This window comes from Coturnix japonica, chromosome 9, assembly GCF_001577835.2.
Source record: "Coturnix japonica isolate 7356 chromosome 9, Coturnix japonica 2.1, whole genome shotgun sequence".
NCBI lineage: Eukaryota > Metazoa > Chordata > Aves > Galliformes > Phasianidae > Coturnix > Coturnix japonica.
The window spans coordinates 11,809,599-11,829,368 of NC_029524.1; the positions used below are offsets into that span (position 1 = coordinate 11,809,599).

Below are 19,770 nucleotides of genomic sequence, written 5' to 3' on the forward strand. Positions count from 1 at the left end.
CAATCATGCCAGACAGCCCAGGCAGGAAATTTACTTTTTGGTTATCTCAAGGCTATTAACTCCTCAGCAGGCACTGGTTTCCACAGCACCTTCTGCGGGAGCCAAGTAAACACTCTTTAGGTCCTGGTGTTACTCTCTCAAGCAGCATGTGACTAAGCTAATACTGAAATATTTTTCATGGCACAGGCACTTCTGGTAGGAACTCTGCTTTCTTTCATGTTTATTTTTCCATTTCTTAAAGGCTTGGTTTGCTCTGAAGCAATAACACCAATCCACACTCCTCCTAGATGGGGATATATTTTTATTCGGGCAAGACGGACTAAAACCCAAATAAAGCAAGGGCTTTTCTTTTGTATTTAAGATGAAACCTGATCAAATGGTGCCCAAGTATTTAAAGAGCTTTAATTAATGTGCTAGACAATCCAGACATCAAAATCCATGTCAGCCCCTTCTGGTTTTGAAGAACAGGGATCAAGCGCAGCACTACTACAGAGTCAGGCAATAAATCTACCACACTTCCAAAACTACAGATTACAGCAGGAAGAAAAATTAGATCCCCAAAATCTCCAAATCCATAACAATCAAAGTTCAGAGAGTCGTAGGCTTCTTTCTGTCAGCTGCTCTCTGTTACAAAAACCCATTCTGTTGTACCATCTCAGCCTGGCAACATTACTGCCTCTATTGTAATTTTTCCAGGGATGTGATCCATTTAACGCTGAAAACTTAGAACTGTGGGTTGGCCATAGAACTTTCAGACCAAAGTCTTTCCAGCTTTGCGCACATAACAGAACCAGTGTCCATAAAGTTTTCACCTAGTTACTGTTCTGCACTTTGTGCTGTGCATTTTCTCTGCCCTCCTTGAGCTTCTAACTCAATTGGAACTACAATACTTTGAGTTCAGATGAATATATTTAAAATTGCTAGCGGTATGGATGCTAAGATGAGAAATAAGAGCTTTGATTTTCATCTTGATAGTCTGTTGATCAAAAGCAACCCATCTCTTCCCGACCACACTTTCCAAGATAGAACACAAGAGCCACCACCAGTTCACAGCAAAGCAATCACCACATCGCTCCATAATTAAACACACATAGATTCTCCCCTCTCAATTTAAAGAAAGATCATATTTGATTGCAAAAGACGTCCAGAAGAAAGCAACACAGCACTGAGTCATGTTGTCTTCACAAAATGCCTTCCCAGAGGGTAATCACAGCAAGAATTCTCTGGAGATGATCTTGTTATTCAGTAAGTCATTCAAAGCAGTTGTGTTAATTGTAGGGCTTGGATACATACCTGAATGGATTATTTTTTAATTGATTGATTTTTTGAAAAGCTGTTCCATGAACCAGCATTTACTTCCATAAACAAGTAGCAGTGCCAGCACCACAGATGACCACATACATTGAAACAGAAACAGTTCTAAGTGTGGAATTGCATCTGCATTTCTATTCTGCACAGCTGTAGCATCATACAGAAATAACTGACTTATCAGTACACTCAGCTATTGTTTTTTCCTGCACAGGTAATTCCTGACTTTAGAATAAAATCAGATCCTGAGCCTGGAAATTCATGCAATACTACAGTGCAGAATGCAGGATTGAATGCAAGTAAGGGAAATCACCCAAACAAAACTAACCTGATCACCAGGTTCACCTACATTACCATGATCTTGATCCCTTTTACAAGCAGAGACTTACCTCCATTCTCTGAATAATAGCTGTCCTCATAGACTTTGTGTCCCTGGGATTCTGGGTAGTGCTTCTTGCGCTTTTTTTCTTCCTGCAGTTCTTTCTGTTGTAGGAGACGGGCAATGTCCTGCAGAGATGGAAGAAAATAATCGTTACCTTTCCCACAAAACATCTCCAGATGCTTTTATTAGAACACAATTATAAAAACCCTCAGTTTTATTTTTTAAGACAATACTGACAGGGCTATCGTTGCATTCAAACCATAGACTGGATGGGGCTTCCAGCTTAGTGGCTGACAGGAGGCAGTATCAGCAACTAGAACACTACCCACCACTGAGCCTACCCAACAACCTGCAGGTTCCTAGTCTACCTACACACAAGTCTACTAAGTAGTAACTGCCAAGAAGTGGTAGGAGGGATTTCATGTGCAACCTCAGGCTTTCAGCAACACTTTTGAGGCTCACATGACTCCACTAGCCAAGGAAAAACACAGAAGCACAGACTGTCCCAGGCTGACGGCACTTCTGACTGAAAGCAGTTCCCAGACCAAGACTGGAACTTGCTTCAAACAGGATTTAATTTATAGGGCTCATAGCATGCCAAGCAGGCAGATACATCAATTTGACAGAGGTTGAAGGAAAAGAGAAATCAAATGTGATGTTAGGAGAGAAGAGCTACACACAGCACAGGAGTGCAGTCAGGACCGTAGGCCATTTATCTTGTTGCTGATTTGGTAGATAGGCAATCAAAGAACAGCATTCTGTTTTCTTAATCAGTTTTCCTTCAAGATGACTAATGGTTCAACGAGGTCTAGCAACAGTAAACAGCTCTTTGGGGTTTCCACACTTGGGGCCTGATCTGAAGCTAGGAAGAGAAGCTGGAAGATACCAGCTGGACAACCTAACCCTTGGATGATATTCATCTAAGCCTCCCTAGCCCTCAGGGCTATTATAGAGCTGTGTACGCAGAACGTACGTGGCAGGTAGGAAAAACAACAGTGAAATGCACAGTCAGAACTGAAACACACCAAAAGCAAAGCAGGCACTGGAGGGCGATGGATGAATGTTCAAATATCAATTATTATTTCAGTATTCAGATCATTTTGGATGGCAACCAGCTTTGTTAAGGACCTGAGCCCTGCATCAGCACAGGAGACCACCCAAAGGAAGTAACACTGGGGACCATGGAAGGAAAACAGGACCAATTCAAGACCTCCAGAAGTCCTAACACAAAGTCAGGCAGTAGTGCTTCACCTTCAATACTCATCTGCAGTCTAACCCAGCACATATCTGTTTCAGCCACACTTGAGAACTACCTAGAAACTGATAGGAAGAGAAGGAATATTTGTGGCTTTTCCTCATTACATCGAGTTACACTCATCTGAAGATAGCTCCCAGCATCCAAAGATAATCAGTAGGCTGGTTTGAGAGGTTGCAAGGACTTGCCGTCAGACTGCTGACATCCCAAGAAGCCCTCTGCTTAAACCTGTGTGGCTGCAATACCACCGCCAGCAGAAGCAGGATTGCATCTCCTTTACTTTCCTCAGGAAAATAAGAGAGACGATCACATTTAAAGCACAAATCCTTTAGCTGGTGTTCCCATCTCTCCCATTACATGATCCTCTTGGAAGCTTTTCCATGTCTGGCCAGCATTTCTGTACTTGTTTGGACTTAATGGTACTAGAAAAAAATGAAGTCTTGAACAAGTAAACTGATTTATCAGTTAGCTAAAGACTAATTATTTCTTGTTCTTCCAAGAAATAGCCTTGCGTTTAAATGCTACCCATGGAGAAAATGCCACTAGCTGCCTCTTCAGCAATGTAAAATTATCCAGATTTCTCATGGACCTACCTGCAGTTAAATACAGGGACACACTCTAAGCTCACATGCACATTCCTCCAGTCCAGGATTTTCTGGACACCTCAGGAAGACCTACTATTATTTGCCCTCTTTGTTAGCGTGGCATTGTCAACAACAGCCCTTGTAGACCACAGATGTATCTTACACCTGTAATAGGGCGCCCTGAAATTTCTGTGCATGCTGATAATCCATGAAGACTGCTGCCAACAGCAGGCAAAGCAGCTTCTGCAGCTAACAGCTGAGTAATGCCTGCACTAAAATGGCTGATACAAGTAGCTCTGCCATCTTTGCAAATTTACCTCATCTTTTTCCTCCTGCCGGCGTCGCTGCTCTGCTTCAAAAACCAGCTTCACTTGGATTTCCTGAGCAATCTCTGAGTCCTGACGTTCCCTAGAAGAGAAGGAAACAAGGATCATAAGTACCTAAAATCACAGACATTAGTTAGCCTGGAAAGAGGGATAAAAAGAGCTAAAAGCAGCTATTCAGTTCACACAGAAGAGTTATTATTCCTCAGCAGTAGTGCAGAGCCCATGAATTCTCATCAGAGACCAGGACTCCCTGTACTTAATGCTGCTGGTATTTAGAAAATAGGTCCCAAAACATCCATGATCAAAGTACAAAGCATGAGAAAACAGACTCATAGGCAGTTTGCTAAGAATGGAGATAGGAACCATAAGACAGAGCAGGCCAAGGAAGTACATAGGAGTCTCTGCAAACAGCAGTCTAATGCTGCTGAGGAGCACTTGTACACACAGTGCCAAGGGATGAGTTTAGGGGTAAGGTTAGCACAAGCATTTCTGGAAAGTGGTTTTCAGATGAAAGCCAAGAAGGAGAAAGCACAGCAATGCTTATTAGACACGCAGCACATAGGCCAAGCAGAAGCTAGAGCAGCAGTTTAGTAATGAATGAGAAATGCTGCCGAGGTGGAATGAGATACAAAAGCAGAAGCACAGTCAGTAGGGAACACAGCAATGTACATCAGAATGAGGGGTGGGAAGCATCACTGCACATGTGGGAGCAGCACAGGACTATATTAACTGGAGAACAGAAAAACAGTAATTGTGACATAAAATGTTGTGTTTCCATGGGTTAAATGTGGGTTGGTAGACCAGGAAAGATGTATTTGTGGGATGTCATACAGAAAGCATCTGCAAGAATTGTGCAATGCTCAGCTGCAAGCTCCGACTCCCAGCAAGCAGGCCTGAATGACAGCCAATGGTTCTTCAAGGCAATCCAGAACAGGGCTGAGGGATTAGAGAACAAACATTAAGAGCTCTTTCTTTCAGCACTGTTGAAATGGAGCCAATGACTGCCCTGAACATGTCAGAGGGGGGAAAAAAGAAGGGAAAAAAAAAGGAAAAAATAACATCTATCAATCTACAGGTATCTCTGCAGTTGCAATTGCTAAAAGGTAAGGCACAGGAGACAGGAATGAGAACAGCAACAGGCAGAGCTTGCTTTATCAGGATACAATCTTTGGGAGAATATGCTAGCAATGATCAGATAGGTGATGGGAGGACTACCAAGAGTATTCTATGGAAGTCAGGCAAATATTTCAAGAGAAGCAGGTTCAGCTACATGAAAGCTGCACACTGTGGGCCAGAGCACCTGTTCTTGTCTTGAGGAAGGATCAGGATTTAAATGATCTGGCACACTTGGAGGCAATGGACTGGAAAGGTGTCTGGGACATGAGCTGATGTGATTAAAATCTCACATGCAAACAAGCATTTCAGCAGCAAAGCTGAGAGAAATGTTGTTGGAGCAATCAATGGCACAACAGAGGCTTATTTTATAGAAGTGCAAGGAGTTGGTTAGGTGGCACAGGGTGGGGAAGGACACTGCAAGAAGTGCATTAGAGGAGAAATGCCACCAATAAACATTTGATCTGTCAGAGACAAAAAAGAAGAAAGAAAAAAAAAAAAAGAAACATGAAGGAAAAAAGTTTTTTTTTTTACTTCTGTCAGTTGCTCTCAGAAACAGACCTACACTTGGGTACTGTGTGTTATTTATACTTCCTTTTCCTTCTCTAAACACACAAGAGCCCCATGTCCATGTCACAATGTGATGTTTCCTTCCCTTTCCTGGACCATGTTTGTAAACATTTGCTCACATTCCTAAATTGACACAGGCCTTGAGACACCCTAGAAGGTTCTCATGAACTTCAGTGTGTGCAGACCTGTAGTTATTGACAGAGAAAACCATTTCAGACATCAGTTTCTTTCAACTCTATAAGAGAACTGATATTTGGCAAGTGTGTATGTTTGTGTGTTGCACCTGACTACAGGCAGAGATCTATTCAGAAGCACAGAGGTCAATTGTGTCAATTGTAGTTCTTGACCCTGCCTTATAAAAAGGGAATGTTGGTAAACCCGGTACCAACAGGGAACCAGTACCAAGCAAAAAGACAACGAATATGCAGACCCTAGAAGCACACTGTCAGTGTGTATAAAATACTAGATCTTTTATGAGGCCGATCTCAGATTACATAGATTCATGTAGAAAATAAATTAGAAAGGTCAAACACATCGATGTGTTGCAGGTCTGTAGTCCCTCCTGGCACCTGTGAACAAAGCTAAGGTGATGAGTTCACTGGCACAAGCTGAATTGCTGAATGCTTAAAATCCATCTTCCTCAGACAAACGAGACAAACAGCTAATTGTCTTCCAGAGCCAAGGCAATAAGGTCACTGCCTCTCCATTCACAGCAAAGAACACCAGAAGTAATGCACAAGCAGAAGTGCTTTCTTGTTCCTGATGACATGCATCCTGGAGTACTCCTTATCAAGCTCTTTCATAACCACTGAACAGAGACAAAGGATTGGATTTTGTCTTTTCTTGTAGCTCAGTGGTAATTAAATCCTGAGACTTGATTAGTTATTTAACACAGGCTAGTGTTTCAGTTTGACTTGAACATAAGCAAAAAGGTTAAAGAACTTGGACAGCTTTTCTTGTCCTCTGGTTTCTTTACTGTGAATTCAATGGCTTTAGTCTCCACCTCCAAACATCCCACCGAGGTGCCCTTCATACCAGCACAGCCAGCAGTGTTACAGTTAAAGAAACATCAGCTTAGAGAACAATAAAAAAATAAAGGCACTGATTAGAAAGCTGCCACTCACGGCTGGAGCAAGTAATTATTGCCAGATGAGAAACAACAAAAGGGTTTAAGGGAAGTGTTCAAAGGAGCTGTTCACATTAGTGTAACAGAATCATTATGGCAGTGGGAACAGAACAAGGAAAGAGCGTCTTTTCACAGTATTTCAGTTATTTTAGCAGCCTTGCTACTATGCTTGGCAGCAAGCAGGCTGCTCAGTTAGATGTGAGAAATGCTTTTAAAGAAGCAGGAGTACTAGCAGCGTTCTGAGCTTCCCCGAATTTTTCAAGAAAGGAAAGATCAGCAAGAATAGACATGTTTTCTTTGTCTTTCAGATCTCCCTTCCGTTTAAAGAGCTTTTCTTGTTAAGCTTTTTTTCTAAGCAGACCACCCAGTTCTGCCTCTTCACCCCTCTGTCACCTTGCAGGGTCAGACTGTCCTAGGCCATACACCACACAGCAGTGGTGGGGGGTCACTGTTGCCAGAACTCACAAATCTTGCACAAGGAAGAGACAGTTGGAATGTACTAAGAATTAAGGAAGACACAGATCCAGTTACAAAAGGATGCCCCCAGCTTTTTATTTATTTATTTATTTATTAAACAACAAAAACTATTCTTGCTAAAAAGCTCACGCTTTCAGGAGTAGAACTGCTGCTGAAGTTCCTATCTCCTTTCTTACCAAACTGCCTATGAGTCTGTTTTCTCATGCTTTGTGCTTTGATCATGGATGTTTTGGGACCTATTTTCTAAATACGAGCAGCATTAAGTACAGGGAGTCCTGGTATCTGATGAGAAATCATGGGCTCTGCACTACTGCGTCAGCAGTCCTGTCTGTAACTTGGCTCACAAAGTTAGCAAATCCCATTTTGTGAAGCCCCACAGCAACAAAATCATTTGCAGTTCCCAGCAAGTAGCAAAAAGGAATCATTTCTGTCATACAAAGTTAATTTTTAAGTTGCCCTTCACATGCTCACATCTCTAATTGCTAACAAAGCTATTGGAAGAAAGCACAAACTTCAGAGATGCACACATACTGTCTGCATGTGCTAGTACCATTAAGCACAGCGGCTGACTTGCCACACCCCAGCCTTGAAATCTTTTATGAGCAGCTCCTTTGAAGCTGTATCACACACATCTGCAGCACAGAGCTTTTCTACTGCATCACCCTCTGCCAGATGAACCCCGCAGGGTTTGTGATTCACCAACAGCTGTACCTGGCGGGTGGCATCACAGAGCAAGACAAGCCAGGATGCATTTCCCAGCTGCTGTGCTGCATTGTGCTTTGTAGACCTTGCAGGGAGCTCCTTCAGAAAGCAAGCTGCTGCCTCTCTTCATTGTGATCTTACTGAGCCCTGACACACAAACCATTTGTTACTTCTCACGCACGGCAAGAGCTTGAGTGAAAGGTAAAAAATACAAGAGTAGGATCAAAGTCAACTCTGGGCTGGTAAGTCCCAGTTTGTTTTTTTTCTGCACTACAACTTTTTGTTCCTATAACGGGCTCCACAGTCATGGCACAGAGAAATCCAAATCACAAGCTCCATTGTGGCTTAGATCTGGTAAGAGGGGCCCTGAGCAAACCTGCAGAGTAAACTGAATCAATCATTAAGGATCTTCCTGCAGCTGCTACAGAAATCAAGTGGCTGCAAGAGAAGAAATATCCACAACTACTATCTCCACCAAGTGGCCCCAGAACAGCAGCTCCTCTTCCCACCATGCTTCATGCTGGAGCATCTACAAGCACAAGTATGAGCTTTGAGCTATTCAGCACAGTGGGAAGCCAAGGCATACAGTGCCAAAATCCTCAAAAGCACACATAAGGCACAATACAGGTAGGCCAATATCTGCCATTTCCACAAGAGAGAAAATTCACTATAACACTGTGTACTTCTATAGTGTAAATTCTTCTCTTTCAGACTTCAGCCAGAAACAAACCTACTGCAAATGGCCAAGTTACTCCTCTCTGCCAACAAACAGAATAGGAAGACTTCTTTTCACAGTAAGCCAACAGAGCCCAGGCCAAGACAGACCCTAGGTACATCTGCTTCCATCCTGTCCCATGCTAGAGACTACTGTCCATACTTCTATAGCAACAGATATCTAAAGGCAAAAGACTGAACAACTTGTACTCCACTATAGAGTGCATCAAATTGAAACAAAGCAACTGATTTCAGCATTCTGACCAAATGGGATGAACATTTGAACAGCTCCATCCTAAACTCACAGGTCTTTTTGGCGTTTCTGGATTTGTGCACGTGCTTTCAGATCTTCCTCCTCTTGCAGTTGCTTGGCCACCTGCAAGTCATGCTGCACCAGACGATTACGCTGAATGTTTGTCGCCAAGTGATGCTCAACTGGAAATAAGCACAGACAAAAGCCCCAAAAATCAGCCTGCTGTATGTCATGGTGTGAACAAGATTAAGCAAGTGGGAGGGAGATTCCAGGCTACAAATAAAGACAGTTTTCTGCAGGGTAATGTCATTAACTTCTCTACAGGTGGGTAAGCCCCAAATTGAAATTATGTTAGCAGCTTGAGATTGCCTCACTTCAACACTAAGAAGGCTGCATGTATGTTTATTACCAAAATAAGGCCTATGTATCTTAACTGCATACAGACTTGTAGGGATTTACTTTTAGGCTTTGTGTTTCATTTTCTGGTCCCAGGAAATTAACCCAGATTCCACAAGAAGCCAATAAAGATGCGTGGAACCTAAATCACTTCTGATGGATTCTTCCCTAATTCACTTTCAAGAAAATCCAAAGAGAGGAACTCCTCTCCCTTCCTATGTAATAGGTTCCAGAATCTCACTAACTTTATATTTAGCAACACAGCTACTAAACACAACAGTGAGCCTTTTACCATATATGGATAATGCCTCCAAGAAAAGATGACTGTAAGAACTGCAGCTGAGAGCCAGCTTTTGTTTGGTGGTCTCACATCCCAGCAGTAAGAGCCACTTCAGTGCAAGCTGCACACTCAGTAGAGCCAATGGAACAGCACTAGCACCTTGTATTGGTAGATACCAATGCAACTGGTATGCAGCAAAACAGATTAGAGAGGCCACCTCAGCCCTGACTGAAAAACAAACATCTCCTGTATAGAAATCACCAGCCACTTTAAAGTTCCTGGCTGTAATTTTTTTCCCCTCCTTTTTAAAGCATGCAGCTGCCTTGCCTCAAAACATCTTAATTAAAAGGAAGCCTCCATTCTGTTCTGAAATCAGTCGATAAGCAAGCCTCTACTGGCTGCACTCAGGTCAGCCTTTAAAATGGGAAGCTTCCAGACACGCTGGTCATTTCTAACAGCCTCACACAGCAATAAAACCTCAAGTGCACTCCCACATGCAATCTTATTATAATCAGCATACAGAAACTCCATTCTAAATGGAATGAGAAAAGCACATATATGAAATGCAACCATCTCTAGAGGGCAATGCAAGCTGGGGTAGAATGCAGAGTAGTGTTATAGGACAGCAAATACAGTGATGATAACAATATCCCATTAGAAAGAATAATAATAAAAACAAGCAAATAAATAAATAAAAGCAGGGAGAATTGCTCTAAGCAAAAACAAAAACCAACATTGTAACAACAACACAGAAACAGTTATCTGCTGGGATAGATTTGATTCAATTTGTTACAAATATTGCTACTTACTTTCTTGTTCCTGCAAGTTATGGGCCAAGGTATGATCTTCCAGAATAGCAAAGTCTCGACACACTGCACAGGGAAACAAAGCCAAGAGAGTGAGGAGAAAGGAAGGGGGGAAAAAGAAAAAATATCAATACAGACACTTGGGCTCTCAAACAGAGGCACTGACCTGCGCAAACCAGACAAAGTCAGTGCTTAGGGGACATGTCTCTGCCCTGTTCCACAGCGCTGGAATGCCCACCACTGGGTTGCTCACTCACAGAGCCTCTGTTCTCTGCCACACAGACTTTGAAATTGTAAAGCAGTGTGAAGCCAAGTTTGCAATATAGGCGGCTGTGTAAACATGCCCCACCTTTACATTACACACCTCTCTGGCTTCAAGTCATCACAAATTGATAACAACTCTGTATTTACCCCGAGCAAGGACGAAAAGTGACAAACGTTATCGGGACCAGCACTGATTGCTGTGCAATCATACCAGAAACTCATGCAACACATACTCACTGGTAATGCACACAAACATCAAGCACAGCAAACGAAATGACTGAAACTTCAGTGGCCTGAACATGGCTGCAGCAAGAACCGGTAACGATTCAAACCTGCAACCTGACATTTGGTGTGCTTGGCATAATGCGCATTCCAAGGAAGCACTTTGCCTGGCATCACTGCACTCCCATTCTCTAAGACTAACGAAGGCCTCCATCAGCTTTCCCAGGGTTTTAACACAGTTCCTAGGGCTGCTCTCTCTCCCCCACCAAAAGGACATTGGAAATTGTAAGGCAAAAGCAGAATACACAGATCTCAAATCCAATGCCCTCTCAACAGTCACGAGACTTCAAGCCCAAAAGAATCACAGGAAGCTAATTTCTATGTAGATAGGCCTTACTTGGAAGTGGAAAAGGAAAACGTTATCTACCCAACCCTGCAATAGCACTGGCTGGATGCAGTCCAAAACAAGACCTTGAGATTCCAAAATGCGAGCAACCTGAACTTCATGCTTATAGTGAGAAATAACAAAAGGTTTCTTTTTCCCTTAGATCACATGAATGAGTATTCAAAACCCATTCAAATCATTCTTGCTCCCTCCATCAGCACATACTTCAACCATGTCCAGCTCAGCTCCTCAGGGCAGCAAACAGCTTCCTACCCCCAAGCCTGCTGGGTGTACTCCAGACAAGGGTTATCACGCCATTTTCAGTGTGAAAACTGTCCCTGAGTTAATTTATAGACTTCAGACAAAAGATTTTCCCATGGAAAACATTTATTTACATTTTGAGCCAAAACTTAGGGGGGGCATTGGGTTGAAAGAGAGTTGAAACTTCCCATTGAAAATGCTGGTGGAAACACCCCTCCCCAAGACACAGGCTCCTTCCTCAGGGGGAAGATTCTGTCTTCCCACTAAGCTGCTCTCAAGACTCCAGAAATTGACCTGCAGAACCCAAAACAACCACCCACAGCATTAGCATCGTGGGTAATTTTCAGCTTCTTTTTGGAAGCTGTGCTGACCCGGAGACAAATAAACAGGAAGGGGATGAGTCCCAGTCTGAAAGAAGCGTATTTTTACAAACGCCAATCACTTTCACTCTCAAGCTTTCAAAGGAATGCTCTGCCCACACTGTGGGAAAGCATAAGGGTTTATTTTTAACTTGTTATGATAGGCAGCGGAACAGTAAAACAGTCACACACCTATTGGGACGGGGCCACATGCAGAGTCTGGTGTTTTGGTAGCACAGACACACAAAGCATGCACTGCTGCATGTGGAGCTCCCACTTTAAGGGGAGTTTAAGGACCCAAGGACTTAGCAGAGCTACAAGGGCAATTTCTGAGGAACCCATTCATTGAAGAGTCTGAGCAGACACCATTACCAGCCCCACAAAGGGCAGAAAACATTGCAAGGGGAGGGGAAAGCAGCCACAATCCCACGAGCCTTCCTTTGTCTCACAGCGACCCGTACGGACTGAGATTTATCAGGACACTCCTCAGCACCCATAGAGCTTCATGGGCTTTTTGCAAAGAGCTTCTGACTGCAGCCAAGATAGCACTTTAACCAAAAATCCTGTTTGAGTATGATCAAGGATAAGCCTTGGTGCATTTGAGGGTGTTTTGTAGATGACAGACGGAAGATAAGGCTGCACTTCAGGCAGCCCTCCCTTCAAGGTCAAAGGCAGTGCTTCAGGAAAGGAGGGACAAGCAGCAGGGTGGAGATGAGGACAGCGATTACGGTAACACAATCCCAGAGTGATTCATTTTAAGCATGCACAGTTCTGGATGGTGCAATTTAGGCTTTGTTGTTGCTTTCTTTTTATTGCAGCTCTATTGCAAAGAGGATACTAAACACTAACCAACAATGAAACACTTCCAGCTGGCCTTTCCTATAAATAAATGCTTTCTCCAGCCACCAACCACAGCTGTTTCAGTGCTACTCACAGGTGACATACTCAGGGTGTCCAGTGTTCAGGAACATGTTTTTATTGGATGAGGACAGATGTACCCCAAAAACACTTTACTCTGAGGTCCCTAACACTATTGAGTTTCACAGAATGATGGTGAGACAGCCACTTTCTGCTCACAAAGCATCACCCAGCCTGCTGGAAAGGCACCTCCAGCTCAGAGGCTGCAGCTTAGCAGAGATATCTGAGAGCCTGTCCAGATCCAGGGCTGTGCTTTTACCACCACATCTCTGAGGAAGAGCACTTCCTCCTGAAGGTTTGACAACAACAAGACAGAAAAAATCCCACCCGCAAACCAGAAGGAGAAGACAGTGCTGTATTTACCACAGTAAGTCTGGGAGCAAGTTCACTGCACAGCTGCCTGAACAGCTGTACGAGCAAAACAAGGGAATACAGAGGCAAGGGCAAACATTTCCAGAGCTGCATATGTGAAGACATCTGCAAAGATTATGCAATTGCATCTCAGCCCTTTTGAACTCCCTACTGATCCCCACAGCATTTGAGCTCTGCCGTGTTGGTCATGACATTGAAGGTGCCAATGGACCTTTGCTCCACCCTCCCCTCCCCACAGAGGCACACAGGCAGAGAAGGACTTTAGATTCTGTGCTCCATTCTGCTCACACCCAGCTACACTTCTCTACTCATGCAGGAAAAATCATGGTGACAGGAATATACTGGGTGCAAAGGTGAAAAGGAACGAGGTCTGTGGTAGAACACTGCTGCTCTTCTCTCAGCAGTCTTGCACCAAGCCCCACAGAAAGTCTCATCTCCTCCTCCAGTGAGCTTCAATCCTACAGTACAGCAGGGATTTTTAACTTATTTTATTGTTTTAATGGATGTCTGTTCTCTTAAATCCACGAATGGCTAACAGCAGCATGCAGACCTCTTTCTGTGTGGCTGAAGTTGTTGGCAGGGAAGAAGGAGATGTTCATCACCACCCGAAACTTGGCTGGACTGAATGCCCCTAACTCATCAGAGCACATTATTCTCAAGTTCTCTCAGCCTGAGAACAACATGCAAAGGAGGATGAGAACATCCCATTATGAACGGAACAGAGCACTGTCAGCCAGCCAAGTGGCAGGAGATGGGGACACCTGCAGGCCCCTGCAAATTTGGGGGGTGATGGTAAGTGCCAAGTGCTCCCTCAAGATGGACCCAGTGTTTGTGGCACAGAGTCAAGCATAACTGCAGCTGCAGGAAGGTCAAGAAAACCAACTCTCCTTCCCTGAAGTTGAATCCAACAACAAGGCTGATAGGAAATTACTGAGGATGCAGGATGGATAGATGTGGTCTGAAACAAAGCTTCAGCAGCATAAGCCCTCACTCTCAGCCCATTACAAGCCATTACTGGCACTGGGTTCACGCTGAGAAACAGTCCGGCCCCAGTGACAACAGAATCACAATTCCTTCTGTCTGAGAGGCTCTGCATTGTGGAATAAAATAAATAAATATGTTTACTTATCCCCTAATTGCATGGCTAAGAAATGAAAAGGTAAGATTGATGCTCATTCACCACTGAGAATTAACTCAATTTCCCATCCCGAGGCCCCTGGCTGCAAGCCATCAGGCAGTCAAACAAGCAGCAGGGGCACAATCAGAGCAGCTGCAATCGGCAAGTCCAGCAAAGCGTGAAACACTGACAACAGGTTTGCCCTGGGGCTGATTAAACCAATCTGCTGGACCACAGCGGGGAGTGTGCAGGGATGTGCACTTCTGGCACAGCTGTGAATGAAAGCGATGCCAGCACAGGAATGCCAGCAGGAAAAGCAATGGCCAAGGCATGATGGGAAGCATGGAATCATATCATGGAATTATTAAGGTTGGAAAAGACCACTAAGACCATCTAATCCAGACATCAACCCATCACACCATGTTTTCTATGTTTCTCAGTGCCACATCAACAGGGACCCAAAAGAGCCTCTCTGAAAGCCCCATACACAGGCCTCACTTGCTCGTAGATGTTCAGGCCCAAAACGCACCTTTCTAAGCACTGCTGAGGCATACAGCTCTTGTGAGCACAGCTGAAAGCCCTGCCTTAGGTACAGCGACTTAGCAAAATTTCACAAAATTATCTTTTCCTCTTTCAATCCTGCTGCACCAGCTTCCTCCAGCATTACCTCAGCCTCATAGCTCAGCACTTTAACACTGAATTGCTTCAAAGGGAGTGAGGTAACCACAACAGAGGAGCTAAGGCAGCCCTCAGTACCGTGTGACAGAGGTAGGAATGGGCAGCAGAGCGAGCAGGGCCTCCAACAGGCCAGACCCCACAGGGCTCAGAGCAGAGCACCCATCACTTGTGCCTGACAGCTTAGGCCTTGCCATGTGATGTCAGCCCAGGGGCCCCACATTGGTGCTGGCCTTCTGACACGTCCCAGGAGCCCCGCCAGCTAAACACAGGCACACTCCCAGCATTTCCATTTGGGGTTTAAAAACCATCCCTTGCTCCCCATCCCCTCCCACTCCCTGCATTCTCCCTGTCAGCATCATGTGCTGGATAGTTCACAAAATAAACGAGAAGGTGTGAGTCATGCTTAGCTCCAAACATCTGCAGTTTTCAAATCCTAAAGGAAGGAAGGAGAGACAGTGACACAGGGGGAAAAAAAAGAAGCAAAAACAGTTTCAGCAGCTAAAGCTGCTTCTTAAGGCCTTACAGAGCTAACAAATTAAGTGGAGAGCAATACGCACAGCCTGTTCCAAGCCAGCAAGCTAGGAAAAATGCTGAGTTAATAAAACTGCAAATCAGAAAGAAGAGCTGGCACCGCAGGGACTATATCAGCCAGGTGAATGCTCCAAGATTTCCCTGAAACCAAGATGACCTGGCTGAGTAGCCCTGGCTGGGGCAAGGAATAAACTGGGAGCAGCTCCCAGAGGAGCTGTGCAGTTCCAACACCCGCCTGCTTTGTGAGATACACAGCCTGACCTCAGTTCTTTTCATTTCCTTCCTGCCTCTCCCATCACACTGAGAGATTCTTGAGCTTGTGCTAATCCACATCACATCTCAGCAGCATTCCTGGGACTTTGGTCACCATGGGTGGCCAATGCCAAGGAAATCAACCTCAGACAGGGAGAAGACGGCTCCTGAGAAACAGACAGGACCAGGCAGGCTGGGGAAGGGAACACAAAGAAGCTGAGCAGCTCCACAGATAACAAGAAAAGTCTCTCTTTTGCTCTTAGAAGGGCAAACATATGGAGTACGAAATATCTCCACCACCAGTGTGGTTTGTTGTTGCTGTTGTTTTTAATTGGCAGTCCTGGTACAGAAGCTAAAAGCAGATTGGGATTTGGGAACGAGGTTATCCTCACTGCTCTACAGATAATGCCTTAAGGTCAAGGGTATGAGAGAACCTTGTGCTATCTGCACCATTCCCCAACAATAAGCTGTCACCTGCCCAACCAATGCTTTGCAACAGAAGTTTGCATATATTTTGGAACGAAATCCTCAGAACACAAGCCTATTTTGTTAACCTGCCTTGAAATAGAAATCAGCATCTCTCCCTTCAGGAAATGCCCTCTCTGAGGCCACCAGGTTGGCACTCTCTCTTCTGTAAACCTGCCTGTGAACTGTACTCTAGAGCAGTCCTCAAGCAGAGATAGCATCTGCTGAGCACTCCAACACAGGAGGTGACGCGCTTGCACAGGCAAACAAGAATGTCTAAGACTGCAAAAAGTAGCACAACAAGGGATCTCAGGTCATTTTAGACCATGCCCCACAATGACTAAAATCTCTCATTCTGTCATTTTCTGGAGGTTTTTGTTGTCTGTTTTTTCTACAGACAGGATGCCATGGCAGTTTTAGTTTTTAAGCCTCACACCACTCACTTAAACTGGTGTAAGGGAACAAAAATGTCTCCTTTCGTGCGCAACTTAAAACAGCCACCCACTCAGCAAACTGCTCAGGCATGGAGCTCACATCTCAAGGGATCTGCACTATACACACACCCTACTACCCCCAGAGCCATTTCAGCAGCAATCACCCTATTTTACTTTGATCTGGTAAGTAGCTTTCACTTCAGCATTTTTAACAATTTTATACTACACAATTGTTGGAAGGACACGCTGATTTTCCAGATAAGCAAAACTTCTGGTTCTTTACTCAGCATAGGCCTAAACCCCCTCACTCAGTCAAGCAGACTCTCTAGGGAGGGCTGGCAAGTGCACCCCATGGGTCAGGCAAGCTCCCAGGAGCCACAGCACCCTAGGATGCTTCACCCACATCTTAAACCCTCCTTTTCTGGCGGTCATAAATAAACTCACAGAGCAGCTCCACAGAGATGGAGCTGAAATAATTCAAAGTGTCAGTTCTCCCAGGCTCCTCCAGCATAATCCTAAAAGATAATACAGCAGAATGCAAGAGAGCAGGGGTCCAGGACTGGGCTCTCAGTACCATTCTGGTACAAGTTCACACATCACTCTGAGGACTCCATGCAAGGCTGACTGCTGAAAGCTGATGCTCTTGCAGAAGGTGCCAAGTACCAAGAAGAGTTCCAGTTCCTCTTAAAACCCCACAGAATGGTTTCACACCCCAGAGAGCTTGCAGTCATTTGGAGGAGCAAGCAAAAGTGTTATTTTCTTTCCAGTGCCCAGGTGATTGCAGCCAAAGCAGAGACTGCTTCAAAGCTTGCAGCTAAACCAGATCTGCAGCCAGACAGACTGATGGCAGCATCAGCACCCAGCATACCCAGACAAATCAGGTTTCATTCATTACATCAGATATGCAAGAAGCAAAGCTCCAGCAGGACAAGGCTCAGAGCAGCCCCTCAGGCTCACTCCAGCCAACTAATGCATTCCAAGCTGAAACTGTCGGTGAAGCTGATTGCAGATTGACTTCCAACTGACTCCAGCAGATTCCTATCAGCTCCCTTCTTCCTTGGAAGGAGCACTCCGGCCTGCCACCTGCCCAGCCACTGCCAGCGCTCAGGATGAGCTGCTCTGTGATCTCCTTTCTGAGGACAGCCTTCCTACATCTAACCAGTAAAGGATGCTCTGCCTCATTTCCAACTCCTTTTTATTATTATTCATTTATTTTGTTCCCCCTTTACCAGCCCCTTTTGGGTGCTCTCCCCCCTCCTCACTTCCCACACATAAGTTCTCCAAGGTCATTAGTCAGCTCTGAAGAACACAAAGTACCACAGCTGGCCCCAGATCAGTCAGACCTTCACAGCTATCTACAGAAGAGCCACAAGTCAGCAGAGCTGTAGCACTGAGAATGCACATCTCCCTTCCTGTCAGTGTCCTGAGTTGGCACCCTGCCCTTGGAACAGCTAAGATCAAAACCAGCAGGATAAGATGGTAAGAATACGGCCCTGGTCTCTGGAGCCAGACGGGCAGAGAAATGAGGATCACAGTGCAAACCTGAAACAAACTGCTTTGTGCTCATGCTCCAAGAACTCAAAATTAGCTTAAGGACTGCAAGAAGTCTTTTCCTTTGGGGGGGGGGGGGGGGACAAAGGGGAGTATCTAAGTGATACAGTATACATACCAGCATAGGGATTAAAAAAAAACAAACAGACAACTAAAATCAGGACTGGGAGCATAAGGTACCTGAAGAAGGCAAGCAGGGCTGCCCGTCCCTCCTGGCAGCACCAGGCAGTGGGAACACAGGGCCCTCAGGTGCTGCAAATGACTCTAGCAGAGCCCAGCCTCTTCCCAACACAACTTCCTTCGGAAACCTGGCGCCAGCTGCAATGCCTGCAGGAGAGCAGAGTGCTGTGAACAGCAGCTCCACGTGCCACAAAAACAGCCAACACCCTGACGGCTTGGAAAGCTCCCAGGTCTTTCCCTGCCATCCTCCACTGCTTCACCCCAGTGATGTGGTAGTGCTGCTGAGGCACACTGCAGCCTCCTGTCCTGTCTGGCTATAAGTGGCCAAGGCAACGTGCACTCATTTCACAGTACCTTCAAGCATTTGCCTCTTTGCCATTGCCGACTGAACATCACATAATTAGCCCATACAACACTTCTTCTTTTCGCCCAACCACAGACTCCTGGTTCAGCAGAACACATGGGAGAAGGAAGAACCACACACAAAGTCTGCACACAGTTTTTTAAACCTCATCTGAAACAACAAGTGAGGAAGAGCACATCACCTGCTAACCACTGCCACTTTCAGTCCTGAACAGCACTCACCACAGGCACAGGTGCTGTGCTTTCCTAGCAGCAGTGTGCCAAGACTCACAGGGCTCTCCTACAGTGAGTGGGGTGGGGTCTTTATACATACAAAGAGATGGTGCAAAAGGCTCCTATTTTTAAAAAGCATCAATATGCTTCCAAGTGGCTGGATTACCACCAGCACTGTAAGGACACAGGGCTGCCCTGCTTTCCTGGGTGGAAGTGCTCATCAGCCCTAAACTTCTGAAGTTTTAAGGCAGTTTTAGCAACTGCTCAGCCATCTTCCTCTTTTGGCCTTCCAACCAGTGCTAAGCAGTGAGGCAGCAGCAAGTACATGGAAGGCAGCCAGCTGCACACATGCTGGGAGGGGGACGAGGAAGCAGGGAGGGAAAATGTCACTTCGTCCCACAAATCGTCACACTGACGTGAACTGCAAGAAGGAAAACAAGGCTCTGATCAAAAAGAAAAACAAGGGTTATTGCAGCAAAGCAGAGGCATTTAACACAGCTGCAAGGCACACATCCCCAGGCAGGGCTTTCCTTGTGTGGCCCCAGGCGAGGGCACTACCAGCCCACCCTGCTCTTTGCAGATGCCGTCTCCAGGTCCTGGTCTCCAAGTCCTGGCATGCACAAGCCTTCTGACGTTGCCACGGGAAATTAAAGATTAAACAGAGCCCCACAGTCACAGTAAATAAAAGGCTGTCTGCAAGTCACTGCTCAGACAGCAGCAATGGCAATGTCCTGTACTGCCAACAGGGGGGAGCTTCCCACCCCAATGCCACCCCCAGAAGAGCCAATGGGTAAGACAGGCTATGCCTCCTTTATCCCAACCCCAACACTTCTCCGCTCATCAGTAACTAAGAAAACACCTGCTAATCCTGCCCACCTCCTCAGCCAAGCGCTGCAGACCCAGGAGAACTGAA

The 19,770-nt window shown here is 45.3% G+C and overlaps 1 protein-coding gene across 2 annotated transcripts in view; it reads right to left on the reverse strand.

Annotated features, from left to right (window-relative positions):
• CCDC50 (coiled-coil domain containing 50) overlaps window positions 1-19,770 on the reverse strand; it is a 37,610-nt gene that overhangs the window by 14,866 nt on the left and 2,974 nt on the right. For both annotated transcript variants that reach the window (XM_015871712.2, XM_015871713.2), the window contains exons 2-5: window positions 10,296-10,358; window positions 8,863-8,992; window positions 3,847-3,937; window positions 1,698-1,815 (exon numbers count right to left, since the gene is read on the reverse strand). In XM_015871712.2, the coding sequence (XP_015727198.1) occupies window positions 1,698-1,815; window positions 3,847-3,937; window positions 8,863-8,992; window positions 10,296-10,358 (402 nt within the window). The remainder of the gene's footprint in view (window positions 1-1,697; window positions 1,816-3,846; window positions 3,938-8,862; window positions 8,993-10,295; window positions 10,359-19,770) is intronic.